This window comes from Quercus robur, chromosome 11, assembly GCF_932294415.1.
Source record: "Quercus robur chromosome 11, dhQueRobu3.1, whole genome shotgun sequence".
Classification (NCBI taxonomy): Eukaryota; Viridiplantae; Streptophyta; class Magnoliopsida; order Fagales; family Fagaceae; genus Quercus; species Quercus robur.
In genome coordinates, this window is record NC_065544.1 from 9693764 (window position 1) to 9712432 (window position 18669).

Sequence of the window (18669 nt, forward strand, 5' to 3'; positions counted from 1 at the left end):
GACTTCAAGTGAGGCAGTTAGATATTAGTAATTGTGAGTTTGGCAGTATCTTGTAATTTTGTTTGTATTTTTTTTTTTTTTTAATTGTATGTTCTTCTTTTCCGGAGTTTGTTACAAATTTTTCTTTTGTATCACGGATATACAACACCACACTCACCTAGGGTTTTCATTGGATAGGGATATACGTTACTTTCCTGCATGATATATATATATCAGAGTTGTCCCATTGAGTTTCTTCAGTCCCCGCATAGCCATGGATATCATTGTCTCACCTAACAAAAAACCCAACTCAGCCATGGATACCATTGCCTCACCTAACATAAAACCCAACTCAGTCATAGATACCACTGCATCACCTGACAAAAAACCCAACTCAGAAACCAAGCAAACCTCCTTTGATGACCTCTCAAATGACTTGTTACTAGAGATCCTCCATAGACTTCCTCTAAAACCAGCTCACCGCTTCAAGTGCATTTCCAAGAGATGGGGCTATTTAATTTCTCAACCCCAATTTGCTCAACGTTTTATTCAAAGAATGAAACTCTTGTTCCCATTACAATCACCACCTTTTTCACTGTTCTTTCAGTGTTACTCTCCAGAACCATTTCCAATTGAGTTCAAACAATTTCATAGGGACTCAAACTTTAGATCCTCCAACTTTTTCTTCAATTTTCTTCCTCCCAATCCAAAACCCCCCATTTACTTGGGATCGAGTAATGGATTGGTGTTGTGCTCCACAACAATCTTGTATCAAAAGGATTACTATGTTTGCAATCCACTCACTGGGAAATGGGTCTTTCTTCCATGGCCCCCTTACTTCGATAAATATGTCCTTGCTGGATTTGTATGCTATGCTTCCTATGATGACATTGACACCATTAATACTCAATTCAAGGTTGTGCGAGTCACTCCTGGCGGTATAAATCAGGTATGTATAGACCATGGAAGCCATGGCCAAATTTTTTTTAAAAATGTTATTAATGTGTAACTAAAATAGGTGAAAGTTTAGATCAAAAAATTTATATTTAATTAGTTTCCCCAAACTTAAAAACTAACCCTTTTATATCTAAAAAATATAACGGTTAACAGTCACTTGATCCATACATGTTTGTCATTAGTGCAATATGATGTTTGGGACCCATAAGTAAAAAATTTGAGACTTTCAATTTTGAGAGCGGTCAACGACCACTTGATCTATATTTCTTTGGCATTCAAGTTTGCTTGATTTTTGGGACCCAAAAGTTGAAATTTGAGACTTTTAATTTTGAGAGATGTTGTGTTGTTTGGTTCCTTCTAAAAGATTGTTTTAGCGTTTTTTTTTATTTATTTTGTGCTTATGTGTGTGTGTGTTTTTTTTTACTGAACACAAATTGCTTTTTTAATAAGAAAAACATTTAGATATATTTTTTTAAAAAAAATTCTTGAGAATCAAATATATTCAACTTTCGTTGTTCATGTCCTTCAAAATAAATGGTTTCATTATTAATGCTATTATTACATTCAAGAATAGTTATACTTCTATTTATATTTTTTCCACATTGACCTTGCATGTTAAAGGGAAATAAATGTGATATTTACTATCGAATCTATCGTAGATGATTCTTGTGATTAAAAATAAAGCCAAGTTATATAAATGATTGAGTATGAATGTATAAATATATCACAAATGATTGAGTATAAATGTATTAAGAAAAATTATTGTATATCTTTTCTTTTGTTGATATATATATATATATATATATATATATTACATTAAAAAAATTATATTTTGCGCCTCAAATTAAAGTTTAAGTCTTCCGTATCTAGAAAATAAAACAGTCAATGGCCACTTGATCTATACGTGTTTGGCATTAGAGTTTGTTTGATGCTTAGGACCCAAAAATTAAAATTTGAGATTTTTAATTTTGAGAGATGTCATGCTGTTTGCTCATCTAAAAGATTGTTTGAGTGCTTTTTATTTTGTGCTTGTTTGTTTGGTTTTTTTTTTTTTTTTTTTTTTTTACTTGACAACCCTAGTTGCTTTTTTAGTAAGAAAAATATTTGGATATATTCAAAAATAAAATTCTTGAGACTCGGATGTATTCAACTTTCGATGTTCATGTCTTTCAAAATAAAAGGTTTCACTATTGATGCTATTTCCATTCAAAAATGGTTATACTTCTATATATATTTTTCTAATAAATTTTCCATGAGGTGCAAACTAGCTGATTAAATGCTAAAGCTTTCAAATTTATGCAAAAAGACTAGTAGCTATGTCAATGCATATGTAAAAATAAGGTCTTTCAAGTTCATAGACAACTTTATCCATCGTTCTAGACTCACATTAAGTAAAAACCAATAACTAATAGAATTTATGAGCTAGCGTAACCAATGACCGTTGTCCAACAACTTTGAATGCCAATCATTAAACGTGTCAAGCGTTATAGAATCATAACCATCCCATTAATAGGGTTGCTAACGGTCACTCAAAGGGAAAGTATATAATGCACTCCCACCAATACCGCCAAAATATGAAATGCATAAATCATTTCTCTTCCTTTCCAATTGGTCACTTTTATCCAGAATTCTGAGTTCAGCATCGGAGATCCATGCCCTTCTGATCTAATCGCATTTCTTTGCAAGATAATTGGACAGGCCCTCGACAACTGCGAGTGGACAAGTAACTTACTCGGAAATTTGGTTTCATCACATGTGAAATTTTTTGCGAGACCAAATTTAGTTACACGATTTTTTTTCACAAAATTGACAAACACAAAAACCTTAATCTATGGCACCATAAAATTCTTCATATGTAATGATATCCTACACATACCAATGAGCTCTCACAGAGTCACAGCCAAACACATACACATATAGTCACATACCCAACAGAAAAGTAGTCCAAATATCATTTCAAATAAAACCAAGTATTTCACGATACACCCACCATTATACGTCGTCGTTGCTCTAGTCCGTCTCTCTGATCAGTTTTTGCGTTTGGAGTTACCATGAGTATACCAGATTCTAGATTTGATAGTATGAAAGAGGATGATCTTCTTAAAACACATTGGTGTGGATGGATAGGTAGAAAAATTATACTCCTATATACTTTGGGACTACAATAACTTTGTATTCCTTCTTTTCACATGAATAATAAATTTAATAAGTGGGATCAATTATTATATCAGATTAGTGAATATAACAATTATTATTCATAGTTTAATGAGGAATATTGTATAATTACTCTTGTACAAGTTGAAACTATGACAGAAAAGAGAAAGAAGAAGATAAAAGGTATGTTTGGTAACTATGTTTTCCCCTTATTTTCTATTTTCAAAAATAATTTTCTATTTTGAGACTAAAAAACTTATTTGACAGTCCAAAATGGACAAAAAACAAAAATTGTTTTCAAATCTCAATTTGTGAAGGAAACTAAAAATATACAAAAGGCTATTTTCAGTTTTTAGTTTCTAATTTTCAAAAGTCAATTAAAACACGCATTTGATTTAATGAATCTATCTCATTTAATGAGTTAACATTAGAGTTCAAATCCTAGTAACAACATATTTAGTATTTCCTTCTTCTTTTTTCTTCAAAAAACTATTTTTTTTTAATTTCAACTAACCAAACGTGTTTTTGATTTCAAATATATAAAAAAAAAAAATTATTTTTTCTTTATATTCCCAAAAACAAGTTTTTGAAAATAGAAAACAAAAACCGCTACTAAACATAACCTAAGAGTTTTTATGTCTTATCATTTTTCCACCTTTTATAAATTATTAATTTTATTTCAAAAAATATTGTTCAAAACAACATCTTTTTTTTGGATTAACAGTGAAAATTTGAGGAATTTGGGGGCTTAAATTGTAAGCTTTAAAATTCGATGGACCAATATAGGGGGGAAAAAATTAAACCCTCTTATCAAAAAAAAAAAATTAACCCAAATATGGAAATTTATACAAGATTCGCAGTGTCCAGATACATTTTCATTGTTATTCCATTTTCTTCTTCTTTCTTCCTTACCACAAGTGGGGCAGTTAGATAGTAGTAATTGTGAGTTTGGCAGTATCTAGTATCTTTCTTCTTTTTTTTTTTTTTTAAATTGTATGTTTTTCTTTTCTGGATTTTATTTCAATTTTTTATTTTGTATTACGGGGATATACAACACCGCACTCACCTGGGGTTTTCATTGGATAGGGATATACGTTACTTTCCTGCATGTTATATATATCAGAGTTGTCCCATTGAGTTTCTTCAGTCCCCCATAGCCATGGATATCATTGCCTCACCCAACAAAAAACCCAACTCAGCCATGGATACCATTGCCTCACCTAACCAAAAACCCAAATCAGAAATCAAGCAAACCTCCTTTGATGACCTCTCAAATGACCTGCTACTAGAGATCCTCCATAGACTTCCTCTAAAACCAGCACATCGCTTCAAATGCATTTCTAAGAGATGGGGCTATTTGATTTCTCGGCCCCAATTTGCTCAACGTTTTATCCAAAGAATGAAACTCTTGTTCCCATCACAATCACCACCTTTCTCACTGTTCTTTCAGTGTTACTCTCCTGAACCATTTCCAATTGAGTTCAAACAATTTCAAAGGGACTCAAATTTTAGATCCTCCAACTTTTTCTTCAATTTTCTTCCTTCCAATCCAAAACCCACCATATACTTGGGATCGAGTAATGGATTGGTGTTGTGCTCCACAACACTCTGGTATCAAAAGGATTACTATGTTTGCAATCCACTCACCGGGAGTTGGGTCTTTCTTCCATGGCCCCCTTCCTTTCAACAATATAACCTTGTTGGATTTGTATGCTATGCTTCCTATGATGACATGGACACCATTAATACTCGATTCAAGGTTGTGCGAGTCACTCCTGGTGATTTATATCAGGTATGTATCGACCATAGAAGCCATGGCTGCCCTGAATTTTTTTTTTTAAATGTTATAAATGTGTATATAAATTTATACACGTTAATATAAAGGTGAAAAAATTTATATTTGGTTTCTCCAAAATTAAAAACTAACCCTTTTATATCTAGAAAATATAACGGTCAAGGGTCACTTGATCCGTACATGTTTGGCAATAGTGTTTGTTTGATGTTTGGGATCCAAAAGCAAAAAATTTGAGAGCGGTCAAGGGTCACTTGATCTTTTTCTTCGCTGCAAAGAAACAGTCACTTGATCTATATATATGTGTTTGGCATTAAAGTTTCTTTGATGGGATCCAAAAGTTAAAATTTGAGACTATTATTTTTGGGAGAAGTCATGCTGTTTGGTTCCATTTAACAGATTGTTTGAGTGCTTTTTATTTTGTTCTTGTGTGTTTGATTTTTTTTTTTTTTTTTTTTACTTAATACTAATTGCTTTTTTAGTAAAGAAAATATATATATTTAGATACATTCAACTTTTTTTTTTCTTTAGAATCGAATATATTCAACTTTTGTTATTCATGTCCTTCAAAATAAAAGGTTTCATTATTGATGTTATTTCCATTCAAGAATAGTTATACTTCTATTTATATTTTTCTAATAAATTCGTTGACGTTGCATGTTGAAAGAGAAACATATGCGACATTTACTACCAAGTTTATTATAGATGATTTTTGCGATTTAAAAAAAAAAAAAAGTAAAATTTCATAAATGATTGAGTATGAATTTATAAATCTATTACAAGTGATTGAAAAGTATTAATAAAAAATCATATCAAGAAAATAAAATGGTTAACGGACGTCATTTGATCTATACATGTTTGGCATTAGAGTTTGTTTGATGTTTGGGACCCAAAAGTAAAAAATTTGAGATTTTCAATTTTGAGAGTGGTCAACAATCACTTGATCTTCTTCTTCTTCTTCTCAAAGAAACGATCTGTTGATCTATATGTGTTTGGCATTAAATTTTGTTTGATGGGATCCATAAGTTAAAATTTGAGACTGTTAATTTTGAGAGAAGTCATGTTGTTTGGTTCTATCTAAGATTGTTTGAGTGCTTTTTATTTTGTGCTTGGGTGTTTTATTTATTTTTACTTTTTTACTTTATGCTATTTGCTTTTTTAGTAAGAAAAATATTTAGATATTTTTTTTCTTGAGATTGAATCGAATATATTCAATTTTTGTTGTTCATGTCCTTCAAAATAAAAGGTTTCATTATTGATGCTATTTTCATTCAAGAATAGTTATACTTCTATTTATATTTTTCTAATAAATTCGTTGACATTGCATGTTGAAAGGAAAATAAATGCAACCTTTACTACCGAATTTATTTTAGATGATTTTTGTTATTTAAAAGAAAAATGTAAAATTTCATAAATGATTGAGTACGAATGTATAAATCTATTACAAATGATTGAGAAGTATTAATAAACAATCAATTTATATCTGTTTTTGTTCATATGTATATGAAAGTTTACGTAAAAAAATTTATATTTAACACCTCAAAATTAAAGTTTAAATCTTTTTGTTGGGAAATTTAGACCTCGGTTGATAGAATTAACAAATTTTAAATCTAAGTTGTTAATTAGATTTATTATAAATAAACCTTGTTAAAATAAACAAACATCAATATCATGTCAATATCATGCACAGTGGAATAGTAAATAAGATAAGATATAATAACCCAAGAAAACCAATGAAACAAATTAGTTTCACAGTAAAATACCTGGGGGAAAACCTTCTCGAAAAGCAATTCACTATAATAAAGAGAAGTTTCAGATCTAGTACAATACATTTGTCCCTAAACTCTACAATCCCCATAGATGAACTTACAACAAAAACCTTCTACCGCATCAGAACCTCTGAACTCTTCAATATATGAACACCACTCTTTTGAACGAATCCCAATACGTGACTAACTCAGACAACTTGAAGATGTTGTTGGCTGCAAAATTCTTCACTTCATTAACAATGAAGATCAAGAAGTACATGGTTACAAAACTCTAAGGCGCAAAAGATGCAGTAATTTCTTGCATAGAGAATAAGGCACTAAGTCACTTTCTGCATGTGTTCTCCTTGTATAACGGCCTTTAAAATAAGCTTTATTATGTCCAAGGCTGTGAGAAAAAAAACCTTACACATACATGTTAGCTAGGGCCAAAAATCAGATCTGCAAATTCCGACTTCATAGATCTCGACAGATTCAACTTCTGTCGAGCTTCTGTCGACTTCGTTCTTAAATCTCAATAAATACTATTTCTGTCGAGATTTAATAAACAGTTTTTCTTCACTTGTTTCTTGGTCCAATCTTCATAGCTTTAATACTTGACTTGAACTCCTGTTTCTTGAAGTACTAAACTCATCCTAGATCTACCCAATTACAAGTAAAATGCATTTTGTCAAAGGATTAGACAATTACATAAAATATTTCCTTAACAATCTCCCCCTTTGGCAATCCATGACAAAACCACAACAAAACAACTAATCATGAAAAATGTCTTAAAAACTCATAACCACTTGTTGTATTACAAAATAAATATATCCCTACTACAAATTCTTGAAAAACTTTGCAAGAAAAAAGTTCACAGCATGATAGACTTTCACAACCTGTCTTTCTGAAACACTTAAACAAAACTCATCAAGACATCATGTGTGAAACAGAAATAAAGATTACATACATAAATAAACATACGTATAAAGATAGAGAAGAAACAACACATGTAAAGATAGGTAAAGAAGACATACATCATATATATATATATATATATATATCAAATATAAGCACAATGTATGTAAAAATGGTCACAAGACCGGTGTACAAAAAGCTAAAAAAAGCTCTTAAAACAACAAGGAGGTAAACACTCCCCCTAATGAGATGAAACACAACTCCCCCTTACAAAGGCATGTATTTATCCCCCTAACATGTAGAATCTTAAAAAGAAACCACATTTTCTCCCCCTTTTTGTCATAATTGACAAAGGATACATGAAGCTATAAAGCTTCACCTGTGAAACATAAAAATGATCTAAGATGATCAAGGGACACAAGAAATCCATATAAATGCATGAAGGTAATGAAACAAGATGCTATGGATGACAAGATAGTAGAAAGATGCAAAACATGTGGAAAACAATGCATGCAAAAGGGTCTCGACAGATTGAGAAGATGTCGAGCTGCTATTGAGCTGGCAGAGTGCACATAAAATTACCTCGATAGATTGAGATATGTGTCAAGAATCTATCAAGAAGCTACCCAGAAATCTCGATGTATCGAGAATCTATTGAGAATGTATCAAGCAAACAGAGAGCATAGAAATTTTGCTCGATGGATCAACCTAGCTGTCGAGAAACTATCGAGGTCAAATCTAAAAATCTAGATAGAAGAAACTTGTGTCAAGCTGCTATCAAGATGCTGTCGAGAAGGTATCAAGCAGCTATCGAGAAGACAAAAGCAAGGTTTTCCAAGGGAGAAAAAACACACAAGATGAATGCAACAAGATAGCTACTCAAACAAGCATCCAAGTAGCATGTTAAGCACTCAAACACAGCTCAAATCTAGATGCAAAGCATTCTTAGATCCACAAACACACTAAAAAAGTCTAACCAATTTTATATTTCAAAAACAAGTTAAAACAGTTTAGCAAGTATATATTAACACATGTATCCCTTATGATGGTCAAAACACATTGTACTTGCACATGTATCAAAAGTAGCAAAGAGTATGTGTATTGTGTGTGACAACATAAGAAGTGTGCATAAGTTTCTCATATTATAACGATCTGAGATATGAGAACATCTAATACACTCACACTCAATCATAATTGTTTGATGGAGACTATCACCGTCAAGATACATGGTTGCAAGCATTTTAATTCTTTTTGCTTTTATTTTTCTTTGCATATTTTTCTTTTAAACATAGCATGCATGAGCATATAAGAGAGAAAAGAAATACCTAATTATGCAAGCCAAAACATCACAATTTTGCTATACCAAAACACACAGATGTTATACATGATTGGCAGGCTTTAGTAATGAGATGGTTATTTATGTCTTTCTCTTATGATTTTCTAGTCCTTCCCGTCAAAAAAAGTGACATGAGTATGCAATATAAGAGACAATCTTAATCGTACTAATCACAACCACAAGCCACAAAGCTCACTTGCTTAGTTGTGCATTGAGATGCTCATCTAAACTACAAGGGATACAAAATTTAGAAACTTTGTTTCAATAACCATCTAAGGTACACAAGTACCAACATACACAAACACACTTTTTTTCACTTTTTTTTTTGAAAAAAAAAAAAGAAGACTAAACAACCAAAACAAAAAAACATACAAACAACATGAAAGTATGAAAAAAAGATGCAGATGCATGAAAGTATGATTCCAAAAGCAAATAAGAAATTAAATAAAGAGAGTCCTACTTTAAATAGAAAGAATTAAAGCAGAGGACAATAGAAAAGACAATTAAGTCTTAAACTCCTTTCTCACCATAGAGCGCAAGTCTTTGGCCGTGAAGATGAAAAGACACATATCCTAGTATGTCTACTAAAGGACATAGAAGAATTAGAATTCTCCAGAAATTGAGTTAAAAAGCTTAAATTTTTTAATAACTCTCTAAACAACGGTGTTGAACCTTGAGAGAGAACCTGTAACCATTTGGATACTTGCTTTTGAGGATACAACTTAAAGCAATTAGGATGAATGTGTCCAAAAACACCACAATGATGATAAACATGAGTAGTTTTGGAACTACTCGGCACCCTAGAAGGAAGTCTAACCTTAGAAGTTGACAAAGACCTCAACTTAGGACAATTTGGCCTAATATGACCAACAATATGACAATGATGACAAATTGGGACAAATTCAGATTTTTCTTTCATCCTAGAAGGAGTTTTAGACATAGGTTTAAAAACTTCAGTGTTAACATCAGAATTTTTACCTTTGTCTATCCTAGCAAAATTAGCCTTCAACTCTTCATTATTCCTTTTAAATGGTGGAATATAAACACCTTTTTTCCTTTGAGTTAGGCTCAACAAGAAGTTTGACACTAGTTAATTTTTCAACTTCAGTTTTAGATTCAACTAGTTGCTCTTCCAAACTCTTAATTTTGTCCTCTTAAGATGAAATTTGATTTTTAAAATTCTCATTCAAATTATTTGACTTCATCCAATTTTGCAATCAAATTATCTCTTTCAAGTTTGACCTTTTTAAACTTAGCTTTTAATTTTGTGGACCATTTAAGAGATTTCATACAAAAATTATAAAGCTTACAATCGGCATCTTGAATATCATTATCATTATTCAACACAAGATCACGCAAATCAACACAATCAAGAGTTTCCATGACAATAGAAGTCAAGAATTGCACTTAGGAAATTAATCCAATCAGAGTGTACCTGCTCTGATACCATTTATTGGAAAATTTAGACACAGTTGATAGAATTAACAAGTTTTAAACTCAAGTTGTTAATTAGATTTATTATGAATAAACTTTGTTAAAACAAACAAACATCAATATCATGTCAATATCATGCACAGCGGAATAGTAAATAAGACAAGATATGATGACTCAGGAAAACCAATTAAACAAACTAGTTTCACAGTAAAAAATTTAGGGGGAAACCTTCACGAAAAGCAATTCACTATAATAAAGAGAAGTTTCAAAGCTAGTACAAATCCTTTGTCCCTAGACTCTACAATTCTCGTAGATGAACTTACAGTAGAAACTTTCTACCGTTTCAGAACTTCTGAACTCTTCAATATACGAACGCCACCCTTTTACACGGATCCCAATACGTGACTAACTCTGGCAACTTGAAGATATTGTTGGCTGCAAAGTTCTTCACTTTATTAACAATGAAAATCAAGAAGTACTTGGTTACAAAACCCTAAGACACAAAAGACGCAGTAACTTCTTGCACAGATAATAAAGCACTAGGTCACTTTCTGCATGTATTCTCCTTGTATAACGGCCTTCAAAACAAGTCTTATATATGTCTAGGGTTGTGAGAAAAGAAATCCTACACATACACGTCAACTAGGGCCAAAAATTATATCTGAAAATTCTGATTTCGTAGATCTCGACAAATTTAGTTTCTGTCGATCTTCGTTCTTAAATCTCGATAGATACTATTTTTGTCAAGCTTTAATGAACAGTTTTTCTTCACTTGTTTCTTAGTCCAATCTTCATGAGTTTAATACTTGACTTAAACTTTTTTTTCTTGAAGTACTAAACCTATCCTAGATCTATCCAATTACAAGTAAAATACATTTTGTCAAATAATTAACCAATTACATAAAATATATCCTTAACACTTTCATATCAAGAAATAAAATGGTTAAGTGTCACTTGATCTATTCGTGTTTGGCATTAGAGTTTTTTTGATGTTAGGGACCCAAAATTAAAATTTTGATTCTTTTAATTATGAGAGATGTCGCGTTGTTTGGTTCCATCTAAAAGATTGTTTAAGTACTTTTTATCTTGTGCTTGTGTGTTTTGATCTTCCTTTTCTTTTCTTTTTTTAAATACTTGACAGCACTAATTGCGATATTTACTACCGAAGCTATCATAGATAATTTTTGTGATTTAAAAAAAGTCAAGTTTCATAAATGTTTGAATATCACAAATTATATAGAGAGTAAATGTTTTTTTTTTTTTTTTTTGAGAAAGAGAGTAAATGTATTAAGAAGTAGTCATTTTATATCTATTTTTTACATCAAAAAATTCATATTACATCAAAAAATTCATATATAGCACCTCAAAATTAAAGTTTAAACCTTCCATATCTAGAAAATACAATAATCACTTGATATTTGTGTTTGCCATTATAGTATACTTGGTTGATGTTTGGGACCCAGAGTTAAAAGTTTGAAACTTTGGGTTTCGAGAGATGCCATGGTGCATGTTTGGTTTCATCTAAAGAATTGTTTGAGTGTTTTTTATATTTTGCCTCTGTGTTGTGCCTTATTTTTAAAAAAAAAATTTTACTTGACAACGCTAATTGATCTTTTAGTACAAAGAGTATTAGACATATAGTAATAATAAATATGACTTTCAACTTTTATTTTCCATGCTATTTTATTTATTGCATAGTTCAACTTCTATTTATTCTTGTAGTCTTTATTGCAACTATGATTTTTCTAATGGAATTTTTTAATTTTGTAAACTGAAAATGAAATTATTGTGACATTTACTACTAAATCGATAATAAATTATTTTTTCTATTTTTTTTTAAAGTCAAGTTTCATAATATATCACAAATGATTAAGAAGAAATGTATTAAGAAATTATCATTTTAAATATTTTCTTTTGTTCACATGTGTGTCTATATATATATCTTTTAAATATTAAATTTTAAAAAATTATTTATTCCTCCCAAATGAAAAATTAAACCTTCCAAATTGAAATTGGTCCAAAATAATCTAGTAAATAAACTGTTTTTATTTGATGTTTGGAATCCAAAATTAAAAATTTGAGACTTTGAGTTTTGAGCAATGTCATATTCCTTGTTTTTATGGATTTTTGAGTACTTTTTTTTTTGTCGGCATTTCTGTTTTTTTTTTTTTTTTTTGTTCTTTTACTAATTGGTTTTTATTAAAAATAAAATTTGGATATATAATGATAATAAATATGATTTTTTTTTTTCTTTCATTGTTCATGTTATATAAATTATAGAATGGTTGTACTTTTATTTTCTCTTTCAATTTTTACTCGCAAACAAACATTTTTAGTCATACATATTGCCAAAATTAGGTTTCTAATAACGGATTATTGGATTTCATATATTGAAAGGGAAATCTATTGGATTTCATATATTGAAAGGGAAATCACTGCAATATTTCCAACCAAATTAAATCATAAATGATTTTTTTTTAAAAAATTAAAGAACATCAAGTTTCATAATACATCATAAATGATTGAGTAGAAATATACTTATATATTTTCTTCTTTTTTGTTGAAAACTTATATCTGTCGTTTTTTTTTTTTTTTAATATTGAATAAATGTTAGTTTCACGTTCTGAGACATGCAAGCTTTGGCATCAAACTTTTCAAGAATTGGATTTTCACCATTGAAGTTAATTATGAAACAAACACTTTCAGTCATAAATTGTTGTTTTCAAATCCTATGTGGCAGGTTTCAAGAATTGGATTTTCACCATTGAAGTTAATTATGAAACAAACACTTTTCAACTATATAGTTGTTTTCAAAGTTAGGTTTCACGTAACCAATTTTTTGATTTTATACCTTAAAAGGGAAAGTGTTTTCACATTTACTACCAAATCAATCATAGGTGATTTTTCTTTTTTAATTTAAAAGAGTCTCAAGTTCATCATAAATGATTGAGTAAAAACGCATTTATATCTTTTCTTTTCTTTTTTATTTTTTTCTTTTTAGAAAAGTTTATATTTTGCTAATATTGATTGGCCCCCTAACTTTTCATGTTTCTTATATATCCTTAAATTTGTAAGATTTTTATTATTTGTTATTACTTTGACCTCTCATTCTTGAAATTCTAGTTATTTGTTATTACTCTGACTCTCTCATTCGTGAAATTTTAGTTCCAGCCCAGGCTAGTTTTATTTTTCACATATTATTTAGTTTTAAATTCTAGTATATTTCTCATTTCTGAATGGGTTTTTTTTTAAATGCTTTGGCCTCCCAAAGATACGAGCAGGTCAACTCTGTGTGGAGATATTCAGTTCCGACACTAGTGAATGGAAACAACTTATAGTGCACTGTGAAGGTCTTCAAGATGTGGCTGATGTTACCATGTTTCAGACACACCCAATTCTTGCCCACAATGATGTCGTGCATTGGGTGAACCATTACAGTGGAAAGATTCTTGCTTGTGATCCTAATGATGAACATGGTAAATGTCGTCTCATTGATCTTCCAAATGACCCAGATGGAATGTATCAACACAAATGCTTATCAGTGTGCCAAGGGCGTCTGCAGTGCCTGATTATATGTGAAGAGGTATGTCAACATATGATTCACCGATGGGAATTCCTCGAGGACGAGGACTACATTGCTGGGAAATGGTCCTTGGTGGCAAGGATTCCTGTGTGCAAAAGTAATCAGCTATTGAGAGTGATAGCTACTCACCCAGTTGATCCAATGATCTTATATTTGCGGAAGTCAAAACGCATTGTCTTGTTGAATGGACACACTGAAGAAACGGATGTGGTTCATTATTTTGCTGAGGATCAATTTGGATGTTATGATGCTATGATAAATGCCTTCCAGTTTGTACTTCAGTGGTGGCCAACCCCAGTTCCAGAATTGCATAAAGGTACACTCTTTATACATATTATATACTATTAAAAAAATGCTTACTATTATATATATATATATATATATAGAGAGAGAGAGAGAGAGAGAGAGAGAGAGAGGAGTGATTACACAAATGTACAAACAATTGAAATCATGAGTTAAATACATGATTTTCAAGTTAAAAATTGTCTTTACCTCACGATTTTAGTTTTTGCTCACCTACATGGCTACATGTCCGTACATGCTAATGTGCAACAAGTATTTGCTATATATATGCGTGTGTGTCTCTCTCTTCATCTCTTAATCGCCAAATCTTATATAGACTTATTGCAATAATGTATACTCATTCATCTCACATAAATGGTAAATTTTATCATGAATTTAATCATTGAGATTCAATATTATGTGAGAAGAGAAAGTTCAATTCCATAGTATATGAATTATCCGGGAAAGTTTCAAAGTTTTTCTGACTTTACAACCTAAGATCTATGCCAGGTACGCTCATTTTGAAACAATATTGTTATTGATATTGCATTCCAATTTGTTATTAATTACATGCACCTTAATCCTGCGCAAAAGTAGTTTCGGTTGAGCACTATAACCTTTTTGTAATAAGGTTGAACACTATTTCCTTTGCAAAACTAAGTTTAGGGTTATCCTTCAGGCTTCAACAATTAAATTTCAAGTATAAATTTTAACATAACCTCGGATCTCTAATTAGGTATCACTCCAGTATCCTACTGTGCCTACTATTTTGTTGGTTTTAATCTGTTTGTTTGTTATAGTACAATATAAGCTCTATCCGATCTTTTATGTTGTTGGAAAAGGAAGGAAAAACTGAAGAAAAGAAAGACTACCGATAATAAGAAATCAAAAAAATCCCTTGTTTGGAGGAAATGTCTTTCAAATCCACTACATAGTAATTCTTAAGACAATTAACGTGTACTTTCAATCATATGACCTATTTAATAGTCAGATAAAATATTTGTATACATTCGTTAATATAGACTTAATACCCACAATGTCCATAATTTCACATGTGTTGTTAACAATTTTTTAAGCATATCCATATTTAAGACATGAAATTGATGATGTGTACGGATGTCTACTTTTGTCATTTATTGTTGTTGAATTGTTAGGACGCAAACAAGTAGATTGACTAAGTTTTAGGCATTATCTAGAGTATTTGATTGCTCTATTAAATTAAAGTAATCGTAACAGTTTGTAAGGATGAAGGAGGAGATGGGAGTAGACAAAAGGGGAGGGGTTTGTTTTCATCATGAACCTTATTTGGATATTTTTTTTAAGAATAGTGCAGAGGGAGAGGGGTTTGAAGGGTATCTCACCCTTGACAGTTTGTTTAAATGAAGGGGGATAGAAAGTAGAGGGAAGGGGAGGGGTTTTGTTTTGATGAACCTGTTTGCATGTGGTTTAGGAGCAAAAAGAGAGGGGTTTGAAGTAGTTTAGAGTGTATCTTACTGCTCCTAATACCTCTTTTTTAATTCTCCAAATTGGAGGAATTTATGGCTCTACTCCCCCCCCCCCCCCCAAAATTTTTTTTTCTTGAGAAGGAATTTCTACCTCTTTTTTTTCTTGATTATCCAAAGTTATTATGATTTTCACATGGAAATAGATCAAGTACTTCTCAATAATTATCATGTGCATGTTTAGAATTTAATAGATGTTTATTTTATCTATATCATATATTAGTAATTATTTTTTTACAATATAGACCTTGAGAATGTCATGTTTGACACTTATATTTCTTGTCTGGATTAGGGATAACAGTTGGAGAACGTAGCGTCTTTGATGGTGGGGAGGGTGTAATTGATAAGCACAGTGACCTCTCTCACATGAGTCCCTTTTAAGGTGTTTGCCAAGAAGGGTGTTGCTGCTAGGGATGGATATTGGAAAGTACAAATAATGGAGCTTGGGCTAGCTCCAACATGGAACTTGTTTTCTTGCTTTGTATTATGGTTGCTCTTTTTTTAATTTGTGGTGTTTTAAACTGACTTTTGTTGTCAAATCTTTACTTCTATGGATGTTGGTAAATGTTGCCAAGAAAGGAGTTGCTGCAAGGGATGAATACTGGGAAGCATAAATAATGGAGCTTGGGCTAACTCCAACTCTTGGAACTTGTTTTCTTGCTTTGTGCTAAGGCTTTTGTTGTCAAATCTTTACTTTTATGGATGTTGGTAAATGTTGCCAAGAAGGGTGTTGCTGCAAGGGATGGATATTGGGAAGCATAAATAATGGAGCTTGGGCTAGCTCCAACTCTAGGAACTTGTTTTCTTGCTTTGTGCTAAGACTTTTGTTGTCAAATCTTTACTTTTATGGATGTTGGTAAATGTTTCCAAGAAGGGAGTTGCTGCTAGGGATGGATATTGGGAAGCATAAATAATGGAGATTGGGCTAGCTCCAACTCTTGGAACTTGTTTTCTTGCTTTTTATTATGGATGCTCTTTTGTTAATTTGTGATGTTTTAAATGACTTTTGTTGTCAAATATTTACTTTTATGGATGTTGGTAAATGTTGCCAAGAAGGGTGTCGCTGCAAGGGATGGATATTGGGAAGCATAAATAATGGAGCTTGGGCTAGCTCCAACTCTTGGAACTCGTTTTCTTGCTTTGTATTATGGATGCTCTTTCGTTAATTTGTGGTGTTTTATGCTGACTTTTGTTGTCAAATCTTTACTTTTATGGATGTTGGTAAATGTTGCCAAGAAGGGTGTTGCTGCTAGGGATGGATATTGGGAAGCATAAATAATGGAGCTTGGGCTAGCTCCAACCCTTGGAACTTGGTTTCTTGCTTTTTGCTATGGTTTCTCTTTTGTTAATCTGTGGTGTTTTAAACTGATTTTTGTTGTCAAATCTTTACTTTTATGGATGTTGGTAAATGTTTAATGTTGATTTATTTAGTATTGAACACTACTGTCATGGTTTTTCTTTTTTTAATTTAGAAATTATAACACAGATATATCAACCCTTATGAAAGACTAGTAATTAATTAAGGTTAGCGCAATAAAAAATTTTGAGGCCTATAAAGAAAATCCATATGATGATTACCATAATAAAGGTTTGACCCGAAGTTATTGAAAACTAATAAATTTAGCACATAATTCCTAATTAACATAGGTTGGGGGAAAAATCTCAGTAAAAACCAAACAAATTGACAAATTTAAAAAAATATATATATATCTAAAACAATGTAGGTTTAACAACGAATCAAGAAATTGATTTGGGTATGGAATCTACAAAATTAATAGAGTTGTCTATAATTCACAAATTTTAGTGGGGTGAACAAAAATAAATGAAAAGTGCATTGGATTGGGTGAAAAATATATACAAACTGAAAACTCAAGGTTATTTTTTTTATATTCATGTATTATTGGTTGTCTTGGTTGTCTTATTGTTTGATTTTGAACTAGAAAAAACTTGATGTCAAGAATGTGAGATAATGTGATTAGCTTAAAAATATTTATATATTTATTTATTTAAATAAGTCACATAACACGTTAAATAGGTTATATAACCCCAAAACAAAAAAACAAAAAAAAGTACATTAAATAGGTTATATAACAAAAAAGTACATGTAGATGATGGTTTGAATTATCACGTAGTCTTATCAAAAAAAAAAATTTATCATATAATGAGTTGTGAAAACTTTTCTCCAAACTGATTTAAATGCAAAGTCTATCTTTATAAAAATATAATAAAAACATAAGTTTTCTCCTTAAGAGCAATTGGTAGGGAAAATAGCTCCTGTTTTTTTGGTGCAGACAGCTATCTTAGGTAGGACATCATTAATCAATTGGTGTTATATGTAATGAGAGGTGTCACGTCCACAACATTTTCATAATATTTTCACAACAAATCTTAGTTGGTAGGTTATTTCAGGTTTTTAATTTAAATCTACAATTGAAATTACTTTGTTGCCTACTACTAACAGCAAGCAACAACCTACCACATAGGATTTGTTGTGAAAATGTTGTGGATATAGCATTTCTCTATACGTAATTGTGTATTATTATTGTTTGGTGTTACATAAATCAAAAATAAGAATAAAAAATTGTCACTAATTGTGAACAAGATGTGATCTTTAGTTTTTCTACCGGTTTATGTCGAAGTTAGCTGTGGAAGTTCTAGCCTTTTTTTTAAAGGGATAAAGTTTGGCTACAAACTTAGTTGTAGCCAATAGATACAAATCCACTTAATATTTTTTTTATTAAATGTGAATTTTGACAAATCTATCATTAGATTATATTTTCTTCTTGTATCTATTATGCTTGAAAATTTTTCTAAAAGATCAAAATTCAATAACTATGTCATCAATCAAATATTAAAATTTCTAGTTTTTGAATTATAAAATTATGCATAAAAAAAAAAAATTATAGATCGAACAGTATATAACATCCAATTAACTTGTGTATTAACAAAATAAAGAACAAGCACAATGGTAAATTTTTCAAAAATCA

The 18669-nt window shown here is 30.8% G+C and overlaps 1 protein-coding gene across 1 annotated transcript; it reads left to right on the top strand.

Annotated features, from left to right (window-relative positions):
* The first annotated feature begins 253 nt into the window (after positions 1-253).
* LOC126704681 (putative F-box protein At3g23970) lies at positions 254-16063 on the top strand. The gene is made up of 3 exons (XM_050403710.1): positions 254-928; positions 13587-14214; positions 15975-16063. Exons 1-3 carry the CDS (start codon positions 254-256, stop codon positions 16061-16063), a joined length of 1392 nt encoding a protein of 463 aa, XP_050259667.1.
* Positions 16064-18669: the final 2606 nt, after the last annotated feature.

Coding starts and splice junctions, on each gene's coding strand:
- LOC126704681 (XM_050403710.1), top strand. CDS start 254: ATGGATATCATTGTCTCACCTAACAAAAAACCCAACTCAGCCATGGAT. Junction 929..13,586: donor CTCCTGGCGGTATAAATCAG/GTATGTATAGAC, acceptor GGCCTCCCAAAG/ATACGAGCAGGTCAACTCTG. Junction 14,215..15,974: donor AGTTCCAGAATTGCATAAAG/GTACACTCTTTA, acceptor TGTCTGGATTAG/GGATAACAGTTGGAGAACGT.